Source organism: Pristiophorus japonicus, chromosome 17, assembly GCF_044704955.1.
Source record: "Pristiophorus japonicus isolate sPriJap1 chromosome 17, sPriJap1.hap1, whole genome shotgun sequence".
NCBI classification, from domain to species: domain Eukaryota; kingdom Metazoa; phylum Chordata; class Chondrichthyes; family Pristiophoridae; genus Pristiophorus; species Pristiophorus japonicus.
Window position 1 is genome coordinate 45,366,392 of NC_091993.1, and position 27,380 is coordinate 45,393,771.

A 27,380-nucleotide genomic window follows, 5' to 3' on the forward strand; every position below is an offset into this window, starting at 1 on the left:
CCTCTGCCCACATCCAAAGATGGGTGCTCACGCTGTCAGCATACAACTATGTAATCCGCCACAGACCGGGCACAGAGAACTGCGCAGATGCTCTCAGTCGGCTGCCATTGTCCACCACCGGGGGTGGAAATGGCACAGCCAGCGGACTTGCTCATGGTCATGGAGACATTCAAGAACGAGAAGTACCCCGTTACGGCCCGCCAGATCAGGACCTGGACCAGCCAGGACCCTTTACTATCCTTGGTAAAAAAATTGTGTCCTCCATGGGAGCTGATCCAGTGTCCCAGTGGAGATGCAGGAGACGATCAAGCTGTTCCAAAGACGCAAAGACGAGCTGTCCCTGCAGGCATACTGTCTGTTGTGGGGCAATCGCGTGGTCTTGCCCAAGAAAGGCAGAGACACATTCAAAGGTGAACTGCACAGCACCCACCCAGGCATTGTAATGATGAAAGCCATAGCCAGATCCCATGTGTGGTGGCCCGGCATCGACTCAGATTTAGAGTCATGCGTGCGCCAGTGCAACACTTGCTCTCAGCTGAGCAATGCAACCAGAGAGGCACCACTAAGTTTGTGGTCGAGGCCCTCCAAACCGTGGTCAAGGATCCACGTCGACTATGCGGGCCCATTCCTAGGCAAAATGGTTTTAGTTGTCGTGGACGCTTACTCAAAATGGATTGAATGTGCAATAATGTCTGTAAGCACGTCCACGGCCACCATTGAAAGCCTACGAGCCATATTTGCCACGCACGGCCTGCCTGATGTCTTAGTCAGTAACAATGGGCCGTGTTTCACCAGTGCTGAATTCAAGGAATTCATGACCACAACGGGATCAAACACGTCACATCTGCCCTGTTCAAGCCCGCATCCAATGGCCAGGCAGAACGGGCAGTCTGAACTGTGTGTCGGAAGGCTCCCTACAGACCCGCTTGTCCCGAGTGCTGCTCAGCTACCGCACCAGACCCCACTCACACACCGGGGTTCCCCCAGCTGAGCTGCTCATGAAAAGGGCACTTGAAACAAGGCTCTCTCTTGTCCACCCTGATCTCCATGATCACGTGGAGGGTAAGCGGCATCAACAAAGTGTGTACCATGACCGCGCAAATTTGTCATGCGATATTGAGATCAATGATCCTGTGTTTGTGCTCAATTATGGACATGGTCCCAAATGGCTCGCTGGCACGGTCACAGCCAAAGAGGGGAGTAGGGTGTTTCAGGTCAAATTGGCCAATGGACAAACGCACAGAAAACATTTGGACCAAATCAAATTGCGGTTCACCAACAGCTACGAACAACCTGAAGAGGACACCACCAACTTTGATCTTCCAACACACACACAAGTGGCAACTGACATCACAGTTGACCATGAAACCGAACTTATCATCCCCAGCCTCCCGGCAAGCCCGGCTGTCCAACAGCCCAGTGAAGAACTGAGCAACCCATCCACACCAGCATTTGTACCGAGACGATCGACAAGTGAACGTAAAGCCCCAGATCATCTCACCTTGTAAATAAGTGTACTATTGACTTCACAGGAGAGTGATGTTATGTATTTAACCCTATGTAACCTGCGTCACACCTGACCACCAGAGGGCCCACCTGTTGGAGTCCCAAGGGATCCCAGCATCCCTTGGGAGCACAGTATATAAGCAGGCCACCCACGAGGTACCTGCACTCTGGAATCTGAATAAAGGAGCTAAGATCACACTTGCTCATTACACACAGTACTCAGTCACCCTTTATTGTGAGTGTATCAGTAACCACTACCCAATATTGTGGCAAAAGGACTTGGGGGTTAACAGGGAGAGAGCCAAACCAAAGCACAGCCAAGGTGCAAGGGCTATTGGGAATTAAGTCTGGGGAGCGCTAAGCCCGAGCACATATTGCAAAGGTAATCGGCACAAAGGACTTGGGGGAGAGTGATGTTATATATGCAGACTATAGTTATACTCTCTGTGTAGTCACTGTATAGTTGAATAAGATGGAGACTTGTTACCTGATGTATTATCAATAAGGTTTACACTGTGTATATACTATGTTGGCACCACTAGAGGGTGCAACTAGTGGAGACCGGGGTTTCTTGCCTCTGTGGCAGAGGCTGTCCACCAGAGGGAACTGCGATGGGAAAACTGAGGGTCACCTGCATAGGTGTGCAGGGCCTAGTATAAAAGGCTGCCCACCATGCTTATGCCTCACTCCGGAGTTACGATTAAAGGACCAAGGTCACTACAGTTTGAGTACAACACATTGCCTCGTGGAGTTATTCATAAGTGCATTACAAACGTAACAAAGTCGGGTAAATGGAGTTGAGATTCAGACCAGCTGTGATCTGACTGAATGATGGAACAGACTCGAGGGGCTGAATGGCCCCCTCCTGTTCCCATGTTCCAATTTTATGCTTTAAATGTTTTGGTTTGTTTTCAGTTGTGGCTTTCAATGAATAATCCAGAGCGATTAACTTTTGCCCAACCAACTCCAAGTCCAGAAAATTAACAAAACAACCTCATCTGTTTTACTATTAAGCCGGCCATAATAGCATGACTGTGACCCATATACTCGTCGCACATTCAGGTACAGAACACTGCTGTGCTCCAAATAATGCTGGTGGATATTGCTGGGCTGGAACCTGATCTCAGCAGGTCCCAAATTTCAGCTCTTAATGGAGCGCTGGCCTGAAATAAAAGTTTGTGATAATGGGCTGTGCTCTCGGCGGGCAACTTTCTTCCACTTCTATCTTGCGTATCGATGCATTAGAGTGTTTTGTGGTCAAAATGGAGGCAGTCCCTTGTGCGTAAGGCTTGTTCTCCAGTTGAACAATTAACAAATTATGAGATCCTCCGCTGAGGTCACTGGAAAGATTGTTGAATCTGGCAACAATATTAGGAGAACCTGAACATGTGGCATGTCTCTGTCGCTATTTTGATAGAGCCAATAAACTTGTTACAATTTGGGCCGTTTTGCAAACACTCTTAAATTGTGTTCACAGCATAAAAGCAGACCAAATCTCCCATAAACTGAAACCACGCTCTTATATTCACTTTGAACAGGATACTGTCCCACAGCACTGAGAGTTACACTTGTACTTTGACATAATGTGCTCGAGACACCATAGGATGCCCACCGCACTGTCTTGTCTACTTCGAAATTCAAGCAGGATGATGTGTGTGAATTTCCTGGGAGCTGTTGTTGCTCTGGGGCAGTAACTTCACCTGGAGTGGGACAGAAAGCCCGTTTATGTGAGTTACGCCACACTTCCGATCTACTTCCTCAGGGCAGTGTCCTAGGCCCAACCATCTTCAGCTGCTTCATCAATGACCTTCCCTCCATCACAAGGTCAGAAGTGGGGATGTTCGCTGATGACTGCACAGTGTTCAGTTCCATTAGCAACTCCTCAGATAATGAAGCAATCCATGCCCACATACAGCAAGACCTGGACAACATTCAGGCTTGGGCTGATAAGTGGCAAGTAACATTTGAACCACATAAGTGCCAAGCAATGAACATCTCCAACAAGCGAGAGTCTAACCACCTCCCCTTGACATTCAATGGTATTACCATCGTCGAATCCCCCACCATCAACATCCTGAGGGTCACCATTGACCAGAAACTTAACTGGACCAGCCACATAAATACTGTGGCAACAAGAGCAGGTCAGAGGCTGGGTATTCTGTGGTGAGTGACTCACCTCCTGACTCCCCAAAGCCTTTCCACCATCTACATGGAACAAGTCAGGAGTGTGATGGAATACTCTCCACTTGCCTGGATGAGTGGAGCTCCAATTGCACTCAAGAAGCTCGACACCATCCAGGACACTCAACTGAAACTAACCTAAAGAGTACAGGAGTCATGCATAGCATTTATACAATGTCCTGGCTATCCAAGGATGGGTTCCCTCACCCACAGTCAAAGACACCCAATCCACCACCTTAAACATTCACTCCCTCCACCACTGGCGCACCGTGGCTGCAGTGTGCACCATCTACAAAATGCACTGCAGCAACTCGCCAAGGCTCCTTCGGCAGCATCTCCCAAACCCGCGACCTCTACCACATAGAAGGACAAGGGAACAGGCACATGGGAACACCACCACCTCCAAGTTCCCCTCCAAATCACACACCATCCTGACTTGGACATATATCGGCCGTTCCTTTATCATCGCTGGGTCAAAATCCTGGAACTCCCTCCCTAACTGCACTGTGGGAGCACCTTCACCACACGAACTGCAGCGGTTCAAGAAGGCGGCTCACCACCACCTTCTCGAGGGGCAATTAGGGACGGGCAATAAATGCTGGCCTTGCCAGTGACGCTCACATCCTGTAAATTAAATTTTTTTAAGTTACGACGGGAGCAACTTTAACCAAATTCCTGGTCAATGTTCCCCCTAAAAACTGGTCAACGGTGGAATTGATGAACATCTGCTTTACCATCAAGAAATACCATAATGTCAGTCTATTATGCTCAGGCTTGACCTAATAGTTACATTTATTTAAATGTAAAATAATTCCACAAAAGCAGAACACAGCAAGATTATAATGCTACTCATTCTTAGAAAACAATAATGAGAAAATCAATCCACTCGGGTTTACGATATCTTCTTCAGAATATATATCTTACACAGTCTGTTAATGTAACATCTGGTGATCAATGACGTGTGGAGAAACCAGTCTTTATTAGACTTCCCTTTATGATGTTTGTACATGGGTGAGGCAGTATTCCTGCCCGTTGCACAGAGTGGAACTGTGAATGTGGACTCAACTGAAACTACCCTAAAGAGTAGAGGAGATACGCACAGCACTTGTACAATGTTCTGGCTATCCAAAGATGGGTTCCCTCACCCACAGTCAAAGACATAAGAACATAAGAAATAGGAGCAGGAGTAGGCCATTTGGCCCCTCGAGCCTGCTCCGCCATTCAATAAGATCATGGCTGATCTGATCTTAGCCTCAACTCCACTTCCCTGCCCGCTCCCCATAACCCTTTACTCCCTTATTGTTCAAAAATCTGTCTATTTCCACCTTAAATATATTCAATGACCCAGCCTCCATAGCTCTCTGGAACAGAGAATTCCACAGATTTACAACCCTCTGAGAGAATTAATTTCTCCTCATCTCAGTTTTAAATTGGCGGCCCCTTATTCTAAGATCATCCCCTCTAATTCTAGTCTCCCTAGTTTGATGTTCCAAGACACCATGCAAAGGACAATTGCATGGTATATTAATGAGCAATTTGACATGTGCTGTCTGCGTCTCACATGGCCATGGACTAAAACATTGCACATTTGAATTTCTCCCAACAGAAAGCTCCTCTTCACTGCTCAATTACCATGCCTGTCACCCAGGCCCGTTTCCCACAGATGGCCAAACTCTATTTTAAAGTTTAACAGGTAAAGACAGCTTCCACCTTAACTCTATTGATTTTGGATTATGTGTCCTGATAGGAATATGTTCTAAACGGTTAAGAACAAGTGCAGATCTTGTGACAATGGTAATGTGCTAATCGCATTCAATTTTGCAGGGTCATCTCATTTGCATAATTAATTGCAGCTCCGAGCAGAAGGAGTGGGAAACCGTGTTTAGATTAAAGTTAAAGTGACCAGGACAACAAAAAGGAAGTGCCAGAATAGAGGCACACACATTTCGGAGACTTTTCAGCCCAATCAGTAGCTTTTAACAAGACTGAAGGGGAGAGGGCTAAGAAGTGACAGGAAAAAAATAAAGGCAAAGGAAATGCAGGGTGCAGCTGTGAGAGTGCAGGTGTGTGATGGGACAGCCCAGCCTGGCGCTCCCCCCTGGAGAGGGTGGGCGTCATTCCCAGTTACCGGAGCGGAGGTTTCTGCTGGACTGCCACAGCTGCAGAACACCCAATTTGGGAAGTGGTCATAGAGAGGCCAAAGTGGCAGGCAGAGGTCGTGACCCTCAGTGTGTTTGTAGAATGCCTTGCCTACTGTTGCTGTGAGTGACCTCATTATGGGACCGCACAGCAAGGCCACGCAGACTGAGCCAAGAAGAGCAAATGGTTTATTCTTTTTTTTAAGAAGGTCGGTCAAGACAACAGAAGAACTATGCTCTCTTTTTCGAGTAGTGCCCCGGGATCTTTAACATCTAACTGGACAGAATGGCAGGGCATTGATAGCACCTTCAACAATGCAGCCCTCCCTCAGTGATGCACTCAAATATCAGGAAAGAATATGTGCTCCAGCCCTGGAGCAAGGCTTGGACCCACAACCTTCTAACTCAGAGGCAAGAGTACCAACTGTACCAAGCTGATATTTGGTAAGTGTTTTTCAGCGAGAGGATTGTTAGCTCAGACAGCCAGGCCTTTGGGAAATCTGCCGGCCAATAATCAGATCCAGGGGCTTAGCTAAATGGGAGTCTTTTTATTACATTGAATTAAATTTAATGCATGTTGAAAGAGAGAATATGGAGAGGCAATATAAATTAAATGATACAATTTTAAAGGAGGTGCAGGAATAGAGAGAGCTGGTGGTGGGTGGGCGGGGGGGGTCACACACACAAATTTTTCAGGGTGGCAGGACATGTTTATAAAGCTGATCACTAAACACCAGCGGCAGGATTTTCGGTTGGAGGCTTCTAGAAACATAGAAAATAGGTGCAGGAGTAGGCCATTCGGCTCTTCGAGCCTGCACCACCATTCAATAAGATCATGGCTGATCTTAGGCGTTAATGGTGGCGGGTCGGTAAATTTTGCAAAAAAGAGCCAGAGAAATATCAATGTCACTGACCTTTTTCAATCATTCCTTCCCTTAGCGCGCCCGGGACAGCTCTGACCGCCCGTTTTCCCAGGCGGTCTCACCGCGGGGCACTACGGGCAAATATCACATCGCTGTTGAAACCGGGGGTGTTGCACACCGGCGTGACGTTCCCGTTCGGTACCGCTCAGCGCCGACGCAAAACCAGCACAAAATGTCCCGGCGGGGCGCTGCAGGCTGGCCGCCCGGACGGTAACCATTTGGAGACCCATTACCGCCGCTCCGGGGCGCTGACCGAGGTACAAGCCAAATGAAAATCCACCCCATAGATTGTGGGCTTTATAAACAGAGGCATAGGGGACAAAAGACAACTAAGTTATGCCAAACCTTTATAAATCACTGCTCCGGCTCAGCTGGAGTGTTGTGTCTCGCTCTGGGCACCACACTTTAGGAAGGGTGTGAAAGCCTTCGAGAGGGTGCAGAGGAGATTTACGAGAATGGTACGAGATGAGGAACTTCAATTATGTGGAGAGACTGGAGAAAGTGTGATTGTTCTCCTGAGAGTAGAGAAGGTTAAGGGGAAATTTAGTAAAGGTGTTCAAAATTGTTTCTGTAGGCAGGAGGGTCGGTTACCAGAGGACACAGATTTAAGATAATTGGAAAAAAAAAACAGCGGGGAATTGAAGAGAATGTTTTACGCAGCGAGTTGTTGTGATCTGGAACGTGCCGCCTGAAAGGGCGGTGGGAGCAGATTTAATAGTAACTTTCAAAAGGGAATTGAATAAGTACTTGAAAATGAATAATTTGCTGGGCTTTGGGGACAGAGCGGGGGAGTGGGACGAATTAAATAGCTCTTCCAAAGAGGCACAGGCATTTTCAAAATGCATCACTTCACATTTTTCTGCCTTAAATTTCATCTGCCATGTGTCTGCCCATTTCACCAGTCAGTCCACGTTCTCCTCGAGACTCCTCTTATTCTCCTCACTGTATATTACATTTCTTGTGTCATCTGCAAACTTTGAAATTATGCCCCTCATACCCAAGTCCAGGTCATTAATAATTATCAAAAAGAGCAGTGGTCCCAACACTGAGCCCTGAGGGACAACACACCACACTTCCCTCCATTCTGAAAAACAACCGTTCACTACAGCTCTCTGCTTTCTGTTCCTGAGCCAATAACATAACTACGCTGGCACTGCCCCTTTAATCTCATGGGGTTCAATTCTGCTAACAAGTCTATTATGTGGGACTTTATCAAACGCCTTCTGAAAGTCCATATACAACATCCACTGCACTACTTTCATCAACCCTCTCTGTTACTTCATCAAAGAACTCAATCAGGTTAGTCAGACACCATTTGCCTTTTCAAAATTTGTGCTGGCTATCATTTATTAACCCATGCTTTTCCAAGTGACAATCAATTTAGTCCCAGATTATGGACTCTAAATGTTTCTCCACCACTAATGTTAGGCTGACTGGCCTTTAGTTACCCTATTCATAGCCTCTTTTTTGAAGAGGGGTGTAACATTTGCAGCACCTCAGTCATGCCCAAGAAGATCCCCTTTTTGGTTCCTTACTTTGACTATCTATTTACTCTTTATGGGGCTGGATTTTCCGGTCTTCTGCGCTCCGGGTTTCACCCCGGAATGGCGGCAATGGTGGAGGTGAGGTGTTCTGGGCGGGTGGTCAGCCTCCAGTGCCCCGCGGCGATCCTCGGGTCCGGTTTAGCGGCGGCGCGGAGCAGCATCGCCCGGAAGAGCTGCGCCCGGTGTGTAACGCTCCTGGTTACGACACCGGCATGGGCTTGAGCTCCTGCCTGACCCGTCTGCCCCGTAGCGCGCCCCGCAGTGACCACCTGGGAAATCAGGGCTGCCCAACCATCCCGACAGCAGAGAGGTAGGTCATGGAATTTTAAGGTAAGTGTGATTGCTTTTTCTTTTAATGTTTTTAGTGATTTGTGCTATGGTGGCGTGGGCAATGTTTTGGGAATGTTTTAGTGGGGTTTATTTTAGGATCCCCCCGCAGACCTCTCTTGGAGCGTTCCCAGCCCGGTTCTTTAGCTCGGGAGTTTCCTTATGCCACGAGAGGTGTACAACACCTCCCTTCGCGCTGCGCCCCCTGACACAGGGCCTACACGCCCAAACTTACCTACTGAGGCACAAACTGTACCCGGCCGCTAACTTCCCCGCCCCGCCGCCATTATCACCCCAAAAACAGAAAAGCCTAAAATCCAGCCCGATATGTCGATAAAATACTTTTATGTTAGCCGCTAATCTATTCTCATACACTCTATTTGCCCCCTTATTTCCTCTTCCAGTTCTCCTCGGCATTCTGGTTGGGTAAACAGAGTGACAATTTGTACAGCGCACGGTTTGGTGTTTAGGTTGCCTTCCCCTGGTCTAAGTGGACTGTCTGAGGATATTCTCCATTGCCCTGGTTAGGTTGGGGAGAAGGGTGCCGGCATTAATGAGGAAGGAGGAGCGTGATAGGTGGAACTGGGAGGATTGGAGAGGGAGAGAATGGGGCTGGTTTCATCTACAAGTGCAAATAGATTCAAGATAGTTAAAAGCTGCTGCAAATCCCACCTTAAAGGTCAGGAGCTAACAGCACTCAATTGTCTGGTACAAGCACGTTAACAGAATCACTCATGGCACCAGGTAGAAACTCAGACAGGTCCCGGGACAGCTTTCGTGCTGGGAAGGGAAAATGCATTTTTGTCAAACTTAAAGGAATAGCCAACTGACAGGAAATGCCACAATAGGCAGTCAGAAATTCTGAAAGCTGTAGGAAACTTCAAAAGACATCAATCCATTAGCAAGCTTTGCCATGGCTGAACAAACAGGGGATTCAACAGGGGCAGGCAACAATGAAGGGAAAGGGGATCCTAGGTGTGGGCATGAACTTACAGACATTTGTAAAGGAGTGGCTCAGCATCCAACACCCAACCCGTCCTCGGCTTTCTGGCCATGGCAGTCATGGTGGTGCAGTTCAAGGTGGTTGCAAGAGCAATTCTCCCTGTGCCACTCTGAGGCACATTCGCCATAGGTTAATATTGCGGGGTACCACCAGCGAAAGCCGCTCCAGGTATGCAACAACTTCGAGGTGGGCAACTGGGTGAAGTCATCAAGGCCAAGTTCACCATTTGGAGCGTGGGCAGGAACATCGGCGGGGCCCGGGCACAGTGGAGGAGAGAGAAGGTCGGGGCGGATGAGCAGCGAGAGATCGTGGCGGAGGTGCGGCAAATGAGGGTGCAGGGCCCAGAAGAGCCAAGGGCCCAGGGGCAGCACGGGGCCAGCCCACACTGCGATGTGTGTGCGCACTGGGTCCGTGCAGCAGAGCAGGTCTCCAGTCATCCTGGTTAATCCTTGCCACTGGATAAAGGCCTCGCTCTGTCGAGCCCGTGTGGTGGCTGGTGTGCAACGGTCACCACATGTTAAAAAAATCCACGCACAGGCATCTTCCACCCCCTCAATTGGAGTTCAGGACTGGAACATCAGGTCCTCCATTGAAACATCAGTGAACTCATCCCTTTTGGTGTGGAAGCAAGTCATCCTCGTTCGAGGGACTGCCTATGATGTACCACCAAGGGAGTGCCCTAAAGTGTCAGGCTATACCTGAGCATCACTGTCCCGTTGTGCTGTAGGCTGGTGGCAGGTATTCTTGCAGCAGATGGCACAAGGCGGTATCTGCCTCCCTGTTGATGCAGAGCCAGAAAGGATTGGTCATTAGGTAGGTGTGTGCCAGGGCCTGCAGAAATGGTTGGTGGCATCTTGGCGGGTGCAGCCAATCAGGCCACTCGCTCGAGAGTGTCCTCTTCTACCCAGGGCTCGGTAAAGCATGGCGTGCTTTCATTGAGGTGCTGCTGAAGAATGATGGTTAGTCAGACAGCCATGTGTCATGGTGATCCCACCGGGGCTTTGCCGGTGAAGCTTCCTGTGGGAAGACGAGCCTCCGCCACCACTGCATTTGCCAAAGTGTAGTCATCTCCCCTCTCTCCGCAGATGCAGTGTGAGCAGGAGGGCAGTCTGTCCTGCCTGGAGCCCTCCATAGTACCTGCTCATTTTCTGGAAACGGCAGCTTGGCAGATCCAAGTTGGGAAACCAGCGGTGCCAGGAATGATCCCGGGGGAAACAAATAATTCAGGACAACTGGCACAATGGCTATGAGAGTTGCAACACCAGCAGGAAAACACAGAAAACAGCAGACCCAGAACTGGTCTTCATGCTGTGCCTTTTGATTTCTGTCTAATTTAGCGAACCATTATGACCCCTCTGTCTCCATTTTCGGAACATAACAATGAGAATTGTTTCCGGTGTCTCTGCACACTGGGTGTGGAGGGCAGAGTGTGGGTACACTGTGTCAGGGGAGGGGCAGAGTGTGGGTATACTGTGTCGGGGGAGGGGCAGGGTGTGGGTGTACTGTGTCAGGGGAGGGGCAGGGTGTTGGTATACTGTGTCAGGGGAGGGGCAGGGTGTGGGTGTACCATGTCGGGGGAGGGGCAGAGTGTGGGTATACTGTGTCGGTGGAGGGGCAGAGTGTGGGTATACTGTGTCGGGGGAGGGGCAGAGTGTTGGTATACTGTGTCGGGGGAGGGGCAGGGTGTGGGTGTACCATGTCGGGGGAGGGGCAGGGTGTGGGTGTACTGTGCCAGGGGAGGGGAGGGCAGAGTGTGGGTATACTGTGTCGGGGGAGGGGAGGGGCAGGGTGTGGGTGTACTGTGTCGGGGGAGGGGCAGAGTGTGGGTGTACTGTGTCAGGGGAGGGGCAGGGTGTGGGTGTACCATGTCGGGGGAGGGGCAGGGTGTGGGTGTACTGTGCCAGGGGAGGGGAGGGGCAGAGTGTGGGTATACTGTGTCGGGGGAGGGGAGGGGCAGGGTGTGGGTATACTGTGCCGGGAGAGGGGAGGGGTAGGGTGTGGGTGTACTGTGCCGGGGGAGGGGAGGGGCAGAGTGTGGGTATACTGTGTCGGGGGAGGGGAGGGGCAGGGCGTGGGTATACTGTGCCGGGGGAGGGGAGGGGCAGAGTGTGGGTATACTGTGCCGGGGGAGGGGAGGGGTAGGGTGTGGGTGTACTGTGCCGGGTGAGGGGAGGGGCAGAGTGTGGGTATACTGTGTCGGGGGAGGGGAGGGGCAGGGTGTGGGTATACTGTGCCGGGGGAGGGGAGGGGTAAGATGTGGGTGTACTGTGCCAGGGGAGGGGAGGGGCAGAGTGTGGGTATACTGTGTCTGGGGAGGGGAGCTTGGTGGGTGACTGCTATGGTAGATTTTGGAAATGTGTCGATCTGCTTGTTCTGTCAAAAACCCAAATGTTACTTACTTCTCCTTAAAAATCTGTTATTGGTGAAGTACAAAAGAGTTTAAAATTAACCAGATGGCAGACTATGTAATGCAAAAATTCAAGCATTTCCAGATGAGAATGTCCCAGAGATTCCCCAGAAATACCCCAACAGTTGGTGCGCGACGATGGGTACAATTGCATTTGGAAGGAGTATCGACAAATCTTAAGTTTGCTGCCTACGACCCTGATTGGAAAGGTCAAGAAGACCGGCTTTGTATTGTTTATTTTCTATCGGACAATTTAAAAATAAATCAAGCAATGAGTCCCCTGCTCCTGAGTGAAAAAAGTTTTAAAGAAAATTATTAATTTCCAAATGGCAAACAGAGTCGTTTTCAACAAAATGGTCTTTCCCTTTCAGAATAATAGAAATGTAATGCCATATAATCTCCAAAATACTGGAAAAGTACAGCAACAGTATGTGGATGATGTGCCCTGAGACACTTCCTCGGAAATAAACTGTCCTCTTCAATACTTGCATTTCCTGTAGGCCTTCTTTTGCATATTTTCCCTCCGAGGTTGTGAAGGAATGTTGGGCAAGTTACTAGCCAGTGTCCCACTGCACTTCCTGTGCTGTTACTTGTTTCTGAGTTGCTAACTGTTCTGGAGGCTGTCTCACCTTTTGCTCGTTTTCTCGGTTGGCATGTGTGGTTCAGGATAAAGAACCGAGTGTCATACATCCTCCATGGATTTATGAAGGGGAAGTCATGTTGGACAAATTTGCTGCAATTGTTTGAGGATGTAATAAAGAGGGTGGATAAAGGTGAACCAGTGGGTGTGCTGTATTTGGACTTCCAGAAGGCATTTGATAAGGTGCCACGTAAAAGGTTACTGCACAAGATAAAATTTCACGGGGTTGGGGGTAATGTATTAGCATGGATAGAGGATTGGTTAACTAACAGAAAACAGAGAGTTGGGATAAATGGTTCATTCTCAGGTTAGCAATCAGTAACTAGTGGGGTGCTGGGATCAGTGCTGGGACCCCAAGTATTTACAATCTATATTAACGACTTGGAAGAAGGGACCGAGTGTAACGTAGCCAAGTTTGCTGATGATACAAAGATGGGAGGAAAAGCAATGTGTGAGGAGGACACAAAAAATCTGTGAAAGGACATAAACAGGCTAAGTGAGTGGGCAAAAATTTGGCAGATGGAGTATAATGTTGGAAAGTGTGAGTTCATGCACTTTGGCAGAGAAAAATCAAAGAGCAAGTTATTATTTAAATGGAGAAAGATTGCAAAGTGCCATAGTATTTGTGCATGAAACACAAAAGGATAGTATGCAGGTACAGCAAGTGATCAGGAAGGCCAATGGAATTTTGGCCTTTATTGCAAAGGGGATGGAGTATAAAAGCAGGAAAGTCTTGCTACAGTTATACGGGGTATTGGCGAGGCCACACCTGGAATACTGCGTGCAATTTTGCTTTCCAATTTTGGTTTACGAAAGGATATACTTGCTTTGGAGGCAGTTCAGAGAAGGTTCACTAGGTTGATTCCAGAGATGAGGAGGTTGACTTATGAGGAAAGGTTGAGTAGGTTGGGCCTCTACACATTGGAATTCAGGTGATCTTATTGAAACGTATAGGATTATGAGGGAGCTTGACAAGGTGAATGCGGAGAGAATGTTTCCAGTGATGGGGAAGACTGGAACTAGAGGGCATGATCTTAGAATAAGGGGCCACCCATTTAAAACTGAGACAAGGAGACATTTCTTTTCTCAGAGGGTTGTAAATCTGTGGAATTCTCCACCTCAGAGAGCTGTGGAAGCTGGGACACTGAATAAATTTAAGAGAGAGATAGACAGCTGCTTAACCGATAAGGGAATAAGGGGTTATTTGAAGCGGGCAGGAAACATAGAAAATAGGTGCAGGAGTAGGCCATTCGGCCCTTCGAGCCTGCACCGCCATTCAATAAGATCATGGCTGATCATTCCCTCAGTACCCCTGTCCTGCTTTCTCTCCATACCCCTTAATCCCTTTAGCCGTAAGGGCCATATCTAACTCCCTCTTGAATATATCCAATGAACTGGCATCAACAACTCTCTGCAGCAGGGAATTCCACAGGTTAACAACTCTCTGAGGACCTGAGTCCATGATCAGATCCATTTGTGGAGCAGGCTCGAGGGGCCGTATGGCCTACTCCTGCTCCTATTTCTTATGTTCTTATGTTTGTTCTTATGAATGTGTTGAACGAGAATCATAAAATCGAAAAACCTTACAGCCCCATCATATCGGCTCTTTGAAAGAGCTACCCAGTTAGTCCCACTTCCCTGCTCGTTCCCCGTAGCCCCACAACTTTTCCCTTTTTGAAGTATATATCCAATTCCCTTTTGAAAGTTATTATTGAATCTACTTCTACCACCCTTTTAGACAGTGCACTCCAGATCGTAACAATAATTAAGGATGAAGCTTAAAGGGTTATAACTAAATGTAGTTTTAATTCCAACACACTATTAATAACTCATTGCTGCCTCGTTGTTTCAGTTCTTTTACAAAGCTTCACTTCAGCTAATCCACAGTCATCGTCTCATTTGAATTTCGAGCATGCTTATGCAGTTATGTATCTTAATTGATACTAAACTTGTTCAACCAATGCAGAGTTGAATCAACGCACTCAAGAGATTGATACATCGAATTACAGAGAGATCACAGCACGGAAACAGACCATTCAGCCCAAGCAGTCCACGCTGGTGTTTATCATCCACACAAGTAGTGTCCTAATCCCACGTGCCTGCCCTGCTCCCATATCCCTTTATCCCCTTTCTGAGCTAACCTATTCTTCAATGTTGCCATGGCCTCTGCTTTAACCACCGATTCTGGTCGTACTTTCACAGCCTCACAAGCCTCTGTGTATAAAGGTTTCCCTGCTCTCTGTCCTAAATCTCTTACATTTAATCGTATATCTATGTCTCCTCATTCTAGATGCTTCAACCATTGCAACCAATCTATTTCTATCAATTCTGTTCCATCCCTTCATAATTTTAAACGCCTCTATCAAATCCCCGCTCCCCACCCCACCAATCTCCTCTATTCTAACAAAAACATCCCCAAATTTTCAGGAGCAATGCATGCATCATTTGAGCGTGCTCACACAGAGCTTTGCAACACTATTCCCACTGCTACACAAATGGTACTCCCACTTGGAAAATAACAGGGGTTTTAGCATAAAACCCAGATTCTGCTGTTGGTCACCGAACCACATAAACATGCCGGAGACTCAATGGTGGATTAGCTGAAGCTCAGATTTGTGGCAAGATTGAAATGATTAGGCAGCTTCTAATGAATTATTAATACTGTGTTAGAACAAAAATTAAATTTAGTTAGTGTGCTTGGACGTGTAAATCTTACAAATTATAAAGAATTGACAGTGCAGAAACAGACCATTCAGCCCATCTGGACTGTGCTCCACACCAGCCCCCTCCCACTCCGCTTCATCTCATCCTATCACCATATCCTTCTATTCTTTTCTCCCTCATGTGCCGATGAAAGGTGCAGATGAGAATTGTTCTCATGTCAAGCTCTCTCCCTGAAGGACAGTCACTCCCAGAGGAGCCTCCCTGGGTTGAGTTAATTCACCTGGTACAGTTCTGCACCAGTTCATCATTTAGCCTTCCTTGATCTAACTTCAGCTCTTTGACAAGACATTGAGAATAAATAATTATTTAACATCAAGCTGACGACTATTACATGGCTGATGGTCCTCAGTATGCCACGGCTTCAAAAGGATTCAGCGACATCTCAGGGGAAACTCCGAAACTAAAGTAACATTGCAAGGGTTTCTTCATTGACAATCTAGTACAAGTTTTGAATGTGGTGCTGAGAGAGCACAGTGCTATTCAATCCAGTCACTGTTCCCCAACTCAGCCCTGGCTTGCAACAATTTTAGATCTCTCCAATAGACCCACGCCATCTCAGAGTTAAATCAAACAAGGACCAAGTCACTAAAGGTCCTTAAGTTTGAAAGTGTTCTATCTCCAGCATTTGCCTCCTGGGTGTTGGTTTGGCTCAGTGAGCAACGCACTGACCTTTCCCTCTGAGTCTCATGCAAATTGGACACCAATGGGAGAAGTCTGCACCGTCTGAACTCTATCCATTTGTACTGGGCGGGGAGCGGCTAAACCTGGGGTCCTTAAAGGGACTGCTGCAAATCTAGAGCCAAGAGCTGCCATATCTCTGTGAAGATGTCAGGGTGAAACATAGCCCCCTGAGACACTACTTGCAGGAAAGACTCAGAAAGACTGTCTCTTGATGGAAGACCCTGAGGTGCAGACACCTGCGGGTCAGGTGTTGCCTGCGTGCATAGTTTCCATCCTGTCGTCCTCCATGTCCTCATCATCCCCTTCCTCAAAGCACAGGAACAATGGATTCTCCAGAGGGAACCCCATCATTTCACCACACACTGCTCCCTTTAAACTCTTGCCAAGTTTCACAAAGACTCGGAAACTGCAGCAACAAAGTAATGGAAGTGACTCCCAGCGAAAAACCATGTCGCAGTGATTTTCACAGTGGCTGATCATTTTTAGGGGCGGTAAGTGGGTGAAAGGACAGGGAAATCTTGGGGGACACTTGGCCGCATCCCTGCATCTCCTAAATGTGGCAGGGCAAGCTTCCAGCCGATGGACCAAGGTCACAATGGGGTCACGTAGGGAAATCACACTGGCCATTTTTAGGAGTGCTTTGGCATTGGACCTCTCCAGCCCTTTTTCTTGCTAGATCACACAAAAACAGGTGGGTTTCTCAATCAGAATTCAGGCTTCATTTTAAATTCACATTTTGAAAAATAATGTTTTTTCTCACTCTTTTGACAACATTTTACTTATGATGGAAGGAGAGATCCAACTTCATTAGTCATCACCCAAACACGAAGGAAGTGTGTGTGTGAACAAGGCAGCCTAGACACTGTCGTGGCTTACATCACCACTAACTTGAACAAGCAGCATCTGTGGGAAATCCCAAAGCACGTCACTGTTTATAGATAGAGGTAGAACTAGCTTTGTCTAGAAATATAAATTCATATATCGTGCTGTGTAGAAAATTAAAACTGAGGGTGGCCAAGATGTAAAATGACCACCCAGCTTCGGCACATCTGAATTGCACGTTGTGTTTGATGCATATATGAGGGGAAAGGGAATAGAGGGATAAGGGGCAGGGTGGAACAAGGGAATTAGGGTGGGAGGAAGCTCGTGAGGAGTATACACACTGACATAGACCAGCTGGGCCAAATGGCCTGTTTCTGTGCTTTAGATTCCATATAATTCTATGTGAAACATTAATAAGTTAATCTGACCAGGAAAATCTCATTTGCAAACCACATTCCCTTGTGGATCATTCAACCTGGAATTGGTTGAATTTCAGATGCATTATTTGATCCTTGCCCTGAATTTACTGAGGCGTACAGGCATCTCAGAGGAGAATGGAGCATTTCAGCCCGGAGCCTGAAAGACGAGGGAGCAAGCAAGACTGAACCAAGAATGTTGTGGGAACCAAGGTGAGGGAAACGGAATCAAAAGCGCATTCTGCATTGCTCAGATTGTTGTTAAATGGCCGGCTGACTTTCACTACTGTCAGGAGCAGAGCCTAGTTTTAATTGGCTCGGCCATTTACTGCTGTCACTATGCATCAGTTTGGACTGTTCTGTTGGGATACATAAATCTTGTTAGTTAATTTGGAATCTAAGCAGAGCTCAGGTACATTTGTGTGCAGATCAGTGCCCTTGTTTGGTTCCACTCCGACCTAGCCAATCGTAACCAGAGCCTCACCAGCCCCTCTTCCCGCCCCCGTGCCATTACCACTGGAGTCCCCATGGAGCTATCCTTGGCCCTTCCTCTCCTTTGACGACATCATCCGAGCACATGGTGCTGATAATGCCACGTCCACTCCTCCCCCACCTCTCTCGACCCTTTCACTGTCTGTGATGTCACACTGCTTGTCCAAAAATCCAGTCTTGGATGAGCTGAATACAGTTAACCATTGGGAAGACCGAAGCCATCGTCTCCAGTTCCTGTCACAAACTCAGGACCCTCGCCATCGATTCTAAACTCCCCCTCCCTGGCCACTATCTCAAGTTGAACCAGATTGTTCATAACTTTGGCGAAAAACTGTGCTTTTGACCCCACACCCTCCCCATCACCAAGACTACGTATTGTCACCTCAGTTGACATCACCAGTCTCGGACACTGCCTCAACTCATCTACTGCTGAAACCCTCATCCTACTCGACTATCCCAATGCTTTTCTGGCCGACCTGCTGCATCCACCCTCCATAAAATTCAGCTCAACCAAAATGCTGCTGCCCATGTCCTATCCCACACAAGCTCATCCATTAGCTCTGTGCTCACTAATCTACTGTGGTTCCCAGTCCCCTAATACTTTCAATTTAAAATTCTTATCCTCATGTTTGAATCCCTTCATGGTCTCGCCCCTCCCTATCTCTGTAACCTAATTCAGCACTAACTCTGCATTCCACCAATTCTGGCCTCTTGTGCACCCCTTCCCTTCACCCCTCCATTGGCGGTCATGCCTTCAGCCGTGTTGGCCATATGATCGGGAATTTTGGTCACGGTCCTAATGTCTCCTTTATTGGCTCAGCGTCCATTTTGGTCTAAATTTTCTATGTGCATCACCTGAGAAGTTTTGCTGTGTTGAAGGTTGATATTACCAGCAAAAAGAACATAAGAACATAAGAATTTGGAACAGGAATAGGCCATCTAGCCCCTCGAGCCTGCTCCCCCACTCAACAAGATCATGGCTGATCTGGCCGTGGACTCAACTCCACTTACCCGCCCGCTCCCCGTAACCCTTAATTCCCTTATTGATTAAAAATCTATCTACCTGTGATTTGAATACATTCAATTAGCTAGCCTCAACTGCTTCCCTGGGCAGAGAATTCCACAGATTCACAACCCTCTGGGAGAAGAAATTCCTTCTCAACTCGGTTTTAAATTGGCTCCCCCGTATTTTGAGGCTGTGCTCCCTAGTTCTAGTCTCCCCGACCAGGGGAAACAACCTCTCTGACTCTATCTTGTCTATCCCTTTCATTATTTTAAATGTTTCTATAAGATCACCCCTCATCCTTCTGAACTCCAACGAGTAAAGACCCTGTCTACTCAATCTATCATCATAAGGTAACCCCCTCATCTCCGGTATCAGCCTATTGAATCGTCTCTGTACCCCCTCCAAAGCTAGTATATCCTTCCTTAAGCAAGGTGACCAAAACTGCATGCAGTACTCCAGGTGCAGCCTCACCAATACCCTGTACAGTTGCAGCAGGACCTCCCTGCTTTTGGACTCCATCCCTCTCGCAATGAAGGCCAACATTCCATTCACCTTCCTGATTACCTGTTGCACCTGCAAACTAACTTTTTGGGATTCATGCACAAGGACCCCCAGGTCCCTCTGCACCGCAGCATGTTATAATTTCTCCCCATTCAAATAATATTCCCTTTTACTGTTTTTCTTTCCAAGGTTGATGACCTCACATTTTCCGACATTGTAGTCCATCTGCCGAACCTTAGCCCATTCGCTTAACCTATCTAAATCTCTTTGCAGCCTCTCTGTGTCCTCTACACAACCCGCTTTCCCACTAAACTTTGTGTCATCTGCAAATTTTGTTACACTACACTCTGTCCCCTCTTCCAGGTCATCTATGTATATTGTAAACAGTTGTGGTCCCAGCACCGATCCCTGTGGCACACCACTAACCACCGATTTCCAACCCGAAAAGGACCCATTTATCCCGACTCTCTGCTTTCTGTTAGCCAGCCAATTCTCTATCCATGCTAATACATTTCTTCTGACTCCGCGTACCTTTATCTTCTGCAGTAACCTTTTGTGTGGCACCTTATTGAATGCCTTTTGGAAATCTAAATACACCACATCCATCGGTACACCTCTATCCACCATGCTCATTATATCCTCAAAGAATTCCAGTAAATTAGTTAAACAAAAAGGCAATGCAAGCAGCATAGTGAAGGATAGAAAGACCACGGGGCCAAAATTGCCCCTTTATATGAGGTCCATGGCCCCCTGAAGGCGACGACCATGGGGCGGTTTGGATTGGCCGCCGTGGTGCCGTGGAGGGGCCGTCATTTTGAACATTGCCCTCCTTTACTTTTGGAGCGGTGTAGGAGACCATACGGCCATTTTCCCACCGCCTCGTGCACGTGCCGACCCCTTACCGACTGCTGATGACCCCTTTGCGAAATTGCCACATGGGAAATTGCCAAGTTCGTACATTGCTCCGCGGGAGCAGCGCTACCACCGGTCGGTGCCCCGATGGCTTTTTCTGTTGGTGCCCTTTCTGTGGCTGAACGGCGCGACCACCCTTAAAGGGGAGATGGCACTGCCGGCAACGCCATGTTATTTTTTGTCAGCCAACTGCCAGGTCAGGCTGACAATTATGGCCACGGGTTCGGCCGGGCTGCCAACAGGACCTCTTGGGTGCCAGCCCACTGGCCTGGCTGAAACCCTCCCTGGTGACCCAGTGTTTGCCATTAAAGTGGCTGCTGAGTTTGTAGCGGCCCTCCCCTTTAACTGATGCAGAGGGACGTTGTGACGTGCCAGCGTGATGACATCATCAGCACAGCACTGATGACTTTCAGCATCAGTCACTCCGACCACACCCACGGCTCCCCCCACCCCCACCCCCGCGCTGACTTACACCCTGCTAGTGACGGCCACTCCAATCTAACCGCACTTCCGCCTCGCTGATGATGCCACTTCCGCCCTTGATCAGGCCACATTGTTTGCATGCCTGACACAAGACTCCCAAAGTAAGCGCTCTACTCGGAAGTCCTTCACGGCAAACGAGCCAAAGGTGGGTAGAGGAAACGTTACAAGGACACCCTCAAAGCCTCCTTGATAAAATGCAACATCCCCACCGACAACTGGGAGTCCCTGGCCAAAGACTGCCCTAAGTGGAGGAAGTGCATCCGGGAGGGCACTGAGCACCTCGAGTCTCATCGCCAAGAGCATGCAGAAATCAAGCGCAGGCAGCGGAAGGAGCGTGCGGCAAACCAGACTCCCCACCCACCCCTTCCCTCAACCACTGTCTGTCCCACCTCCAACAGGGACTGTGGTTCTCGTATTGGACTGTTCAACCACCTCATTTTTAGAGTGGAAGCCAGTCTTCCTCGTTCTGTCCGCCCCATGTATTGGGGCGGATAGAACGCTTCTAGAGTGGTAGGTGTGACTCATTTCGGGCGGTGGGCGATTTCGGCCCTGCACAAGTCTGTCAAAAAGTGAGGATAGAGCAGCGAAACCTGGAAAGTGAGCAGATTCAAGCACTGTTGGAGACTTGCAAAATGGAGTTCGTGGTTGATGTGCAAAAATGAGAGGCTGACGAAAGGAAAAAGCAGCAACTGTTTGAGGTATGCTGTTAAGGCCATTCCTAAGGTGGAGGTTGGCCATAGGTCACAAATAACACAGCTCCATAACTGCCTTGTGATTGAACCTAACCCTGTAGAGGCAGTGCTTCTCCATCATTGCCAGGTAGCTGTTCCTGGGCCTTTAAATACAATTGGTGGCATATAGACAAGTCTGTTTCTGATGCCAACTGATATCCCTTCTTTGTACCTCTTCCTCCTTGTCCATTAAATTCAGTGATATAGAATGTTGAAACAGGTTTCCAAGGACAAGGCAACAGCGTTTCAGTTTCTGACATGTGAGAATCTAACGAACTGAAAATGCCTTTGTAAAATTGACTAGACTAGTGCACTGCATGTGCTGTGTGTGGCAACAGGAATACTGCAGTCTTCCCTTTTACATTAGCGATTTGGTAATCAAAATCAGCCCGCATTCAGTGCACGAACATGTAGTCCTGTCAGGGAAGCAGTTCTGGGAATTACAGTGCTGCAAACAATGGTGGGAAGGGAGCAAGTACAGGATCTGGTGCTGTTCCTGCTCCCATATGAACAATTCCCATAAGCACAATTCCCATACACACCAAGGATAGCATAGGTATAGTATAAACTTTAACACCAAACAAAGATGAATAATTTAAATTATACCGGCAAATTTGCTGTTGTCTTCATGAGCATAATTACCATTTGATTACCTTACAATAAATGAGTTTATATCTTTAGCCAAAAATATGGAGTGGACATTCCTGCTCAGTCTCCTCCCAAAGTGCCCATCTTAATAAATACCAGTGCCCACCCAATTCATTTCACTCTGCTTGACATTAAGAAGTGATTGAATGCATGAGACACTGCAACAACTATGGGCCCTGACACTGTCACCCACATCCCAAGAGTATTTGTTAAAAATCACATCTCTTCCAATAATCAAACAGCCCATGCCAGATGCAGCAGGACCTGGATAACATCCATATATGGGCTAGCAGTATCATAAATGTCAGGCAAGGACCATTTCCAACCAGAAAGGCATCCATCTGTAGCAGACCATCATCATAGGAACAGGAGGAGGCCATTCAGTCCCTCGAGCTTGTTCCGCCATTCAGTCAGATCAAGTCTGATCTGCAGCACTGTATTTGGTGTCAAGTGTGATAGCACCTTGAAGAGGGAGTCTAATGCTGATTCAGCTTCAAAGCCCACTTGTTCAACCTTAAAACCAATGTTTAGTGATAGTTTGATGGTCTGCTGGACACCTCTAAGCTGCTATTAGGAAAGAGATGACTGCGTCATTAATCAATTTCTAACATGAAACATTTCACTCACAATAGGAGCAATGCTTTGCCCATGTATTTCAGTTAACCAGACTCTGATATACCTGGTACAATTCTCAAACATTACCTACAATATAAGTGCAGGTTTAAATGTATTGACTTTGGAAGATTGACAGTGACCTTCATTCTCTGAGGGTGCATTTACTGCGAGTTTAGTGTCTGTGTAAAGCGATCTCAGATACCGAATGTGTGTGGTGTAAATCAAGAGTTAAGATACAACGTCACTAAGAAACACCTTAAATGAGACTCTGCATCCCTCTGGAACCCTAACTTCCGATTTACGCAACAGATATTTAGCAGCTGGCAGCAAATCGCCGCTAGGCACCCGTGTCTAGTCCTGTGTGGTGAGACAGACCGCCCGCGGCGTTGCTCAGTGTGAGTGGGAGGATCGCTGCAATGTAACAGGGATGTCACTTTCTGTAAGTGTCACGCTTTATCTGTCACTTTGTTGGGAACATGCCTATTTTAGGACATCAATTCCTCCACTCGCCTTGAGCAATGCCAGGGGCACCTCTCTGACTCGACAACACCTTGAAGTAACTGACCACTGATTTATCCACACCATGTCGGTTATCAGTGGGCAGGATAACTGAGCACAGTGCCGCCGGCTGTAATTACATGTGCTCCATTGCAATGAAGTTGGTTTACACACACTGAGCACGTGCAATGCTCCAATACTTGCCAATACGAATGTTGCTGCCCCTGCGGTGGGTCTGTTACCGGTCACCGATGCGCCAGTCATGTGAAGCCATTCTCCAGGAGACAATGTGGGGAAGAGGTGACAATTTAGCAGAAAGTAATGCCAATACCTCTCTGGATTTGCGCTGCCAATCCTTGGTGTCGCTTGGCACCTGGTGCGTGCTGTCTCCCAGGCCGATGCCCGGCTCGGCGCTGTACCCTATCGCCCTCCAGTCCCGGGGCGAGTTCGAGATGCTGGCGATCTTGGACTCGGTGGCGCTGTTCTCCTCCGTTAGGGACTTGGACGGTCTGCGGACGAACAAACTTTTTCTCAGGGCTTTGACGCGGAGGCTCTCGTTATTGCTGATGGGAGAGAGCTTCTCCGCCGGCGGTTCCTGGATCTTCTGGTCCAACTTGTTGAGTTTGGCCAGAACCTGGGAGATCTCGTCTCGGACCCCGGACAGGGCCTCGAGCTTGTTCTCGATCTCGCCGATCCTCAGCACCAGCTTGCAAACACTCATCTTGAGCTCTTCATCCCCGGACTGGTGGCAGCGAAGCCCCTTGTGCGGGGCGCTGGCATTGACCGGGGTGCGCTCTGGGCTGGCACAGTCTGACTTGGGCAGGCCGGACAGCGAGCCACTGCTGTTGTAGCACGATTGCAAGAGGCCGGTGGAGCCACTCACACTCATGTCATCCAGAAACTTGAAAATGTCGCTGATATCATCGGTGAGGCCCTCGGATTCCTCGTCCGACTGTTTGATGGGCACCTTCTCCCCGTATCTGGGCTGGTGGCCCTGGGCACTGTCCTTCCACTTGCCCCGCACCGCCTGCTCAGTCTGGGTGCCCACACTCGCCGTTTTCTCCAGGCTCAGCAGCGGCGCCGGGCACCCATTGGCACCCTTGTCTTTGAGCTTGCGGAGGTTGGCGTGCGAGGCCGGCTCGGCTTTGGGGTGGCAGTGGTAGAGCTGCGGGGCCGGCGCCTCCTCGCCGGCCGCCGCCGCCTGTTTGAAGAAGCTCTGCGCCCTGTCCATGGTGCTGATAGCCTCGGCCGCCGCTGCCGCCTGCCTCTGGCGAGCCTCCGCCAGCAGCTCCTCCTTGGCGTTGCTCGGGTACCTGGCGCTATGGCCCGCCTGCCTGCCGGCAGAGAAATACTTGTCACAGTCCTCGGCCTCGGCGTTGTTCAGGCTCCAGCTCTTCAGCAGCCAAGGCGCCGGCTTGTGGAGCTTGGCCGAGAGTTTGCGGGGTTCCTGTGAGATGGTGCTCGGCCCAAAATAGGTGGTCCCTTGAAGGTCGTCCAAACTTTCATGCTTGACGTATCTTTTTTCTTGACTTGGGGACGATGTGGAATCACAGTAAGGGTTGCTGTAGGGCATCTCAAAGCTGTTACTGAAAAAGGTAGAGAAACGCGTGCCATTTTTCCGAAGGTGTGAGCTCTGGTCCTCATCCTCTGACTCTTTGTCCATTGGCACCAACTTGGCCACACAAGGCAGCATGTCCTGAAGGTCTCCATTGAAGACAGGCCTGGCCTGGGCACAGGGGCTGATGGTGAAGGCTTCGTCGCTGGAATCCAGGGCTCCGTTCCTGTCCGCCTTCCTGCTCGGGGAGTCCGGGTCCGAGTTGGACTCCTGTTCCGGGTCCATGGGGAAATAGGTGGTCTGCATGACGCACGCCTGCGGGTCGATGCCGTTGAAAGTTGGGGACCCTTGCAGGCGGTCTAGCGACGCCGCCCTGCCTTTATTCTCCTCCGGCCCCTCACTGCCGATGCCCAGGAAAACATTGGGGTCGGACGTGCAGATGAGCCGATGGCAATCCTTGCAGTCGGCTGCGGGACAGGCGGTGGGAGCCCTGGGGGGCGAGTGCTGGCCGCCGCCGCCCCTCTCCATCGAGTCGTAAGTGGGAGAGCGAAAGCGACAGATCTCGGTGTCCGATCGACACGACTCGAACGATCCATGTTTGCTCACCTTGAGCTGCTGTCGGCGGGGCAGCTTCTCCTTCGCAACCCCGCCGTTCATCTGAATCAGGTTGAACATGGTGACGATGTCGGCGGCGATCATGATTTTCTTGGACTGGGGGCTGTCCACATTGCACCGCAATTTCTCCTTGAAGAGAGTGGCTGGGAAATTGGGGTCCAGGCAGGCGGTATAAAACAGCAGGCTCCGCAGCTTGGCCAAGTGAGTGAGATCAAAGCGAGCACAAAGCAGTTTGCACAGATCCTGATAGGAGACCGTGCCGTGATTCGCATCCAGTTCCTCCAAGATCCGGACTAGGAAAAGCGAGTATTCCGGGGCAGCTTCCATCTTCCCCGCCCGCGATGCTATCGATTGAAAAGGAATTGATTTCCAGCCGCCCTTTAACCAATTAGTTAATTCTCTTGTGCCGCTCCGGCTCAACACCAGCTCATGTGCGTTTGGTAAAACACATTCCGAAGCAATTTATCTCCTGAAAGGACGCGGAGTGTGAAGGGTCTGTTAGCTGCAGAATTGAGCAGTCCAGTGTTGAGCAGTGCCTGCACAGACCCTGTACATACCGTTCGCAGGTGGCACAAGCTGCCTGGAGTCCTGCTTCAAAATTCATTCGCAACCAATAACATGAGCAGATCAATAAGCCCCAAACAGCCAGCCTGCCTACATTCCTCGCTGCATTTCCTCCAACTCCAGACGCTGGAATATACCGTGACCCACAATTAAGATGCCGAGCCTGGCTAAGAATCCATGACCGGTCAGTTGCATGTTTGAGCAAGGAGCTGTCCACAGGCTGGAGGGACTGGATGGTGCTGAAAGATTCGGAATCACATTGTTTCTCTCCAGCATGACGTCATTTACATTCAATCCAATGGCTCAGCTTCAGGGAGAAAGGCAACGAGAGGCACTCGCCGTGCCGGCTGCGAACGGTGTGCCATTTCAAACTTTACTACTTCCTCGAAAAACCCAGCAGGTGTAACTAGAAAACGCCCCGCTTTCACTGGCACTGCTGGAATCTAAGTTCACAACAACAAGCAAATTGGGTGCAAGAAAGACAGACTTGCATTTCACAAGTGCAATTCGCAACCTCAGCTCATCCCAAAGCGCTTTGCAGCCAATTAAGTCCTTTTAAAGTGTAGTCACTGTTGCAATGCAGATAGTTTGCGCACAGCAAGCTCCCACAAACAGCAATGAGATCATGGCCAGGACACTGTGAGAAAGCCCCTGTTCTTTTTTGAAAAGGAACATGGGAACAGGGGGAGGCCATTCAGCCCCTCGAGCTTGGGCTTCATTCAGCTAGATCATGGCTGATCTGTATATTAACTTCGACTTTACACCTTGGTTCTGTAAAACTTTAATACACTTGTCTAACAAAAATCTATCATCTCAGTTTTATATCTTCAAGTGTCAGCTTTTTGGAGGAGATAGTTCCAGATTTCCACTACCTTCTGTGAAGAAATGCTTCCTGACATCACCCCTGAGCGGCCTGGCTCTAATATTAAGGTTACACCCCCTTGTTCTGGACTCCCCATCAGAGGAAATAGTTTATCTCTATCTACCCTAGCAACTCCTTTAATCATCTTAAACACCTCAATTAGATCACCCCTTAATCTTCTACACTCCAGGGAATACAAGCCCAGTCTATGCAACCTGTTCTCAGAATTTAACCCTTTACCTCCCAATATCATTCTGGTGAATCTGCGCTGCTCCCCTCCAAGGCCGATATATCCTTCCCGAGAGGTGGGTCACAGGACTGTGTGCAATATTTTAAATGAAGTCCAACCAGACCTTTATATAACTATAACATAACTTCCACTGTGGGATCTTTCGCACCCACCTGAGAAGGGTTTAATTTCTCATTTGGAAGAAGGCCCCTCTGACAGTGCAGCACTCCCTCAGTATGGCACTGGAGTGTCAGCCTGGATTATGTGCTCGAGCCTCTGCAGAGGGACATGAACCCACAACCTTCTGACTCAGAAGTGAGTGTGCTACCACTGGGCTATGGCTGACATCTAATTATT

At 48.8% G+C, this 27,380-nt stretch overlaps 1 protein-coding gene across 1 annotated transcript in view; it reads right to left on the reverse strand.

Moving 5' to 3' along the window:
* minar1 (membrane integral NOTCH2 associated receptor 1) overlaps positions 1-25,695 on the reverse strand; it is a 101,531-nt gene extending 75,836 nt beyond the window's left edge. Inside the window, exon 1 of the mRNA XM_070859358.1 lies at positions 23,530-25,695. Coding sequence (XP_070715459.1) covers positions 23,530-25,695 — 2,166 coding nt within the window. The remainder of the gene's footprint in view (positions 1-23,529) is intronic.
* Between the last annotated feature and the right edge of the window lie 1,685 nt (positions 25,696-27,380).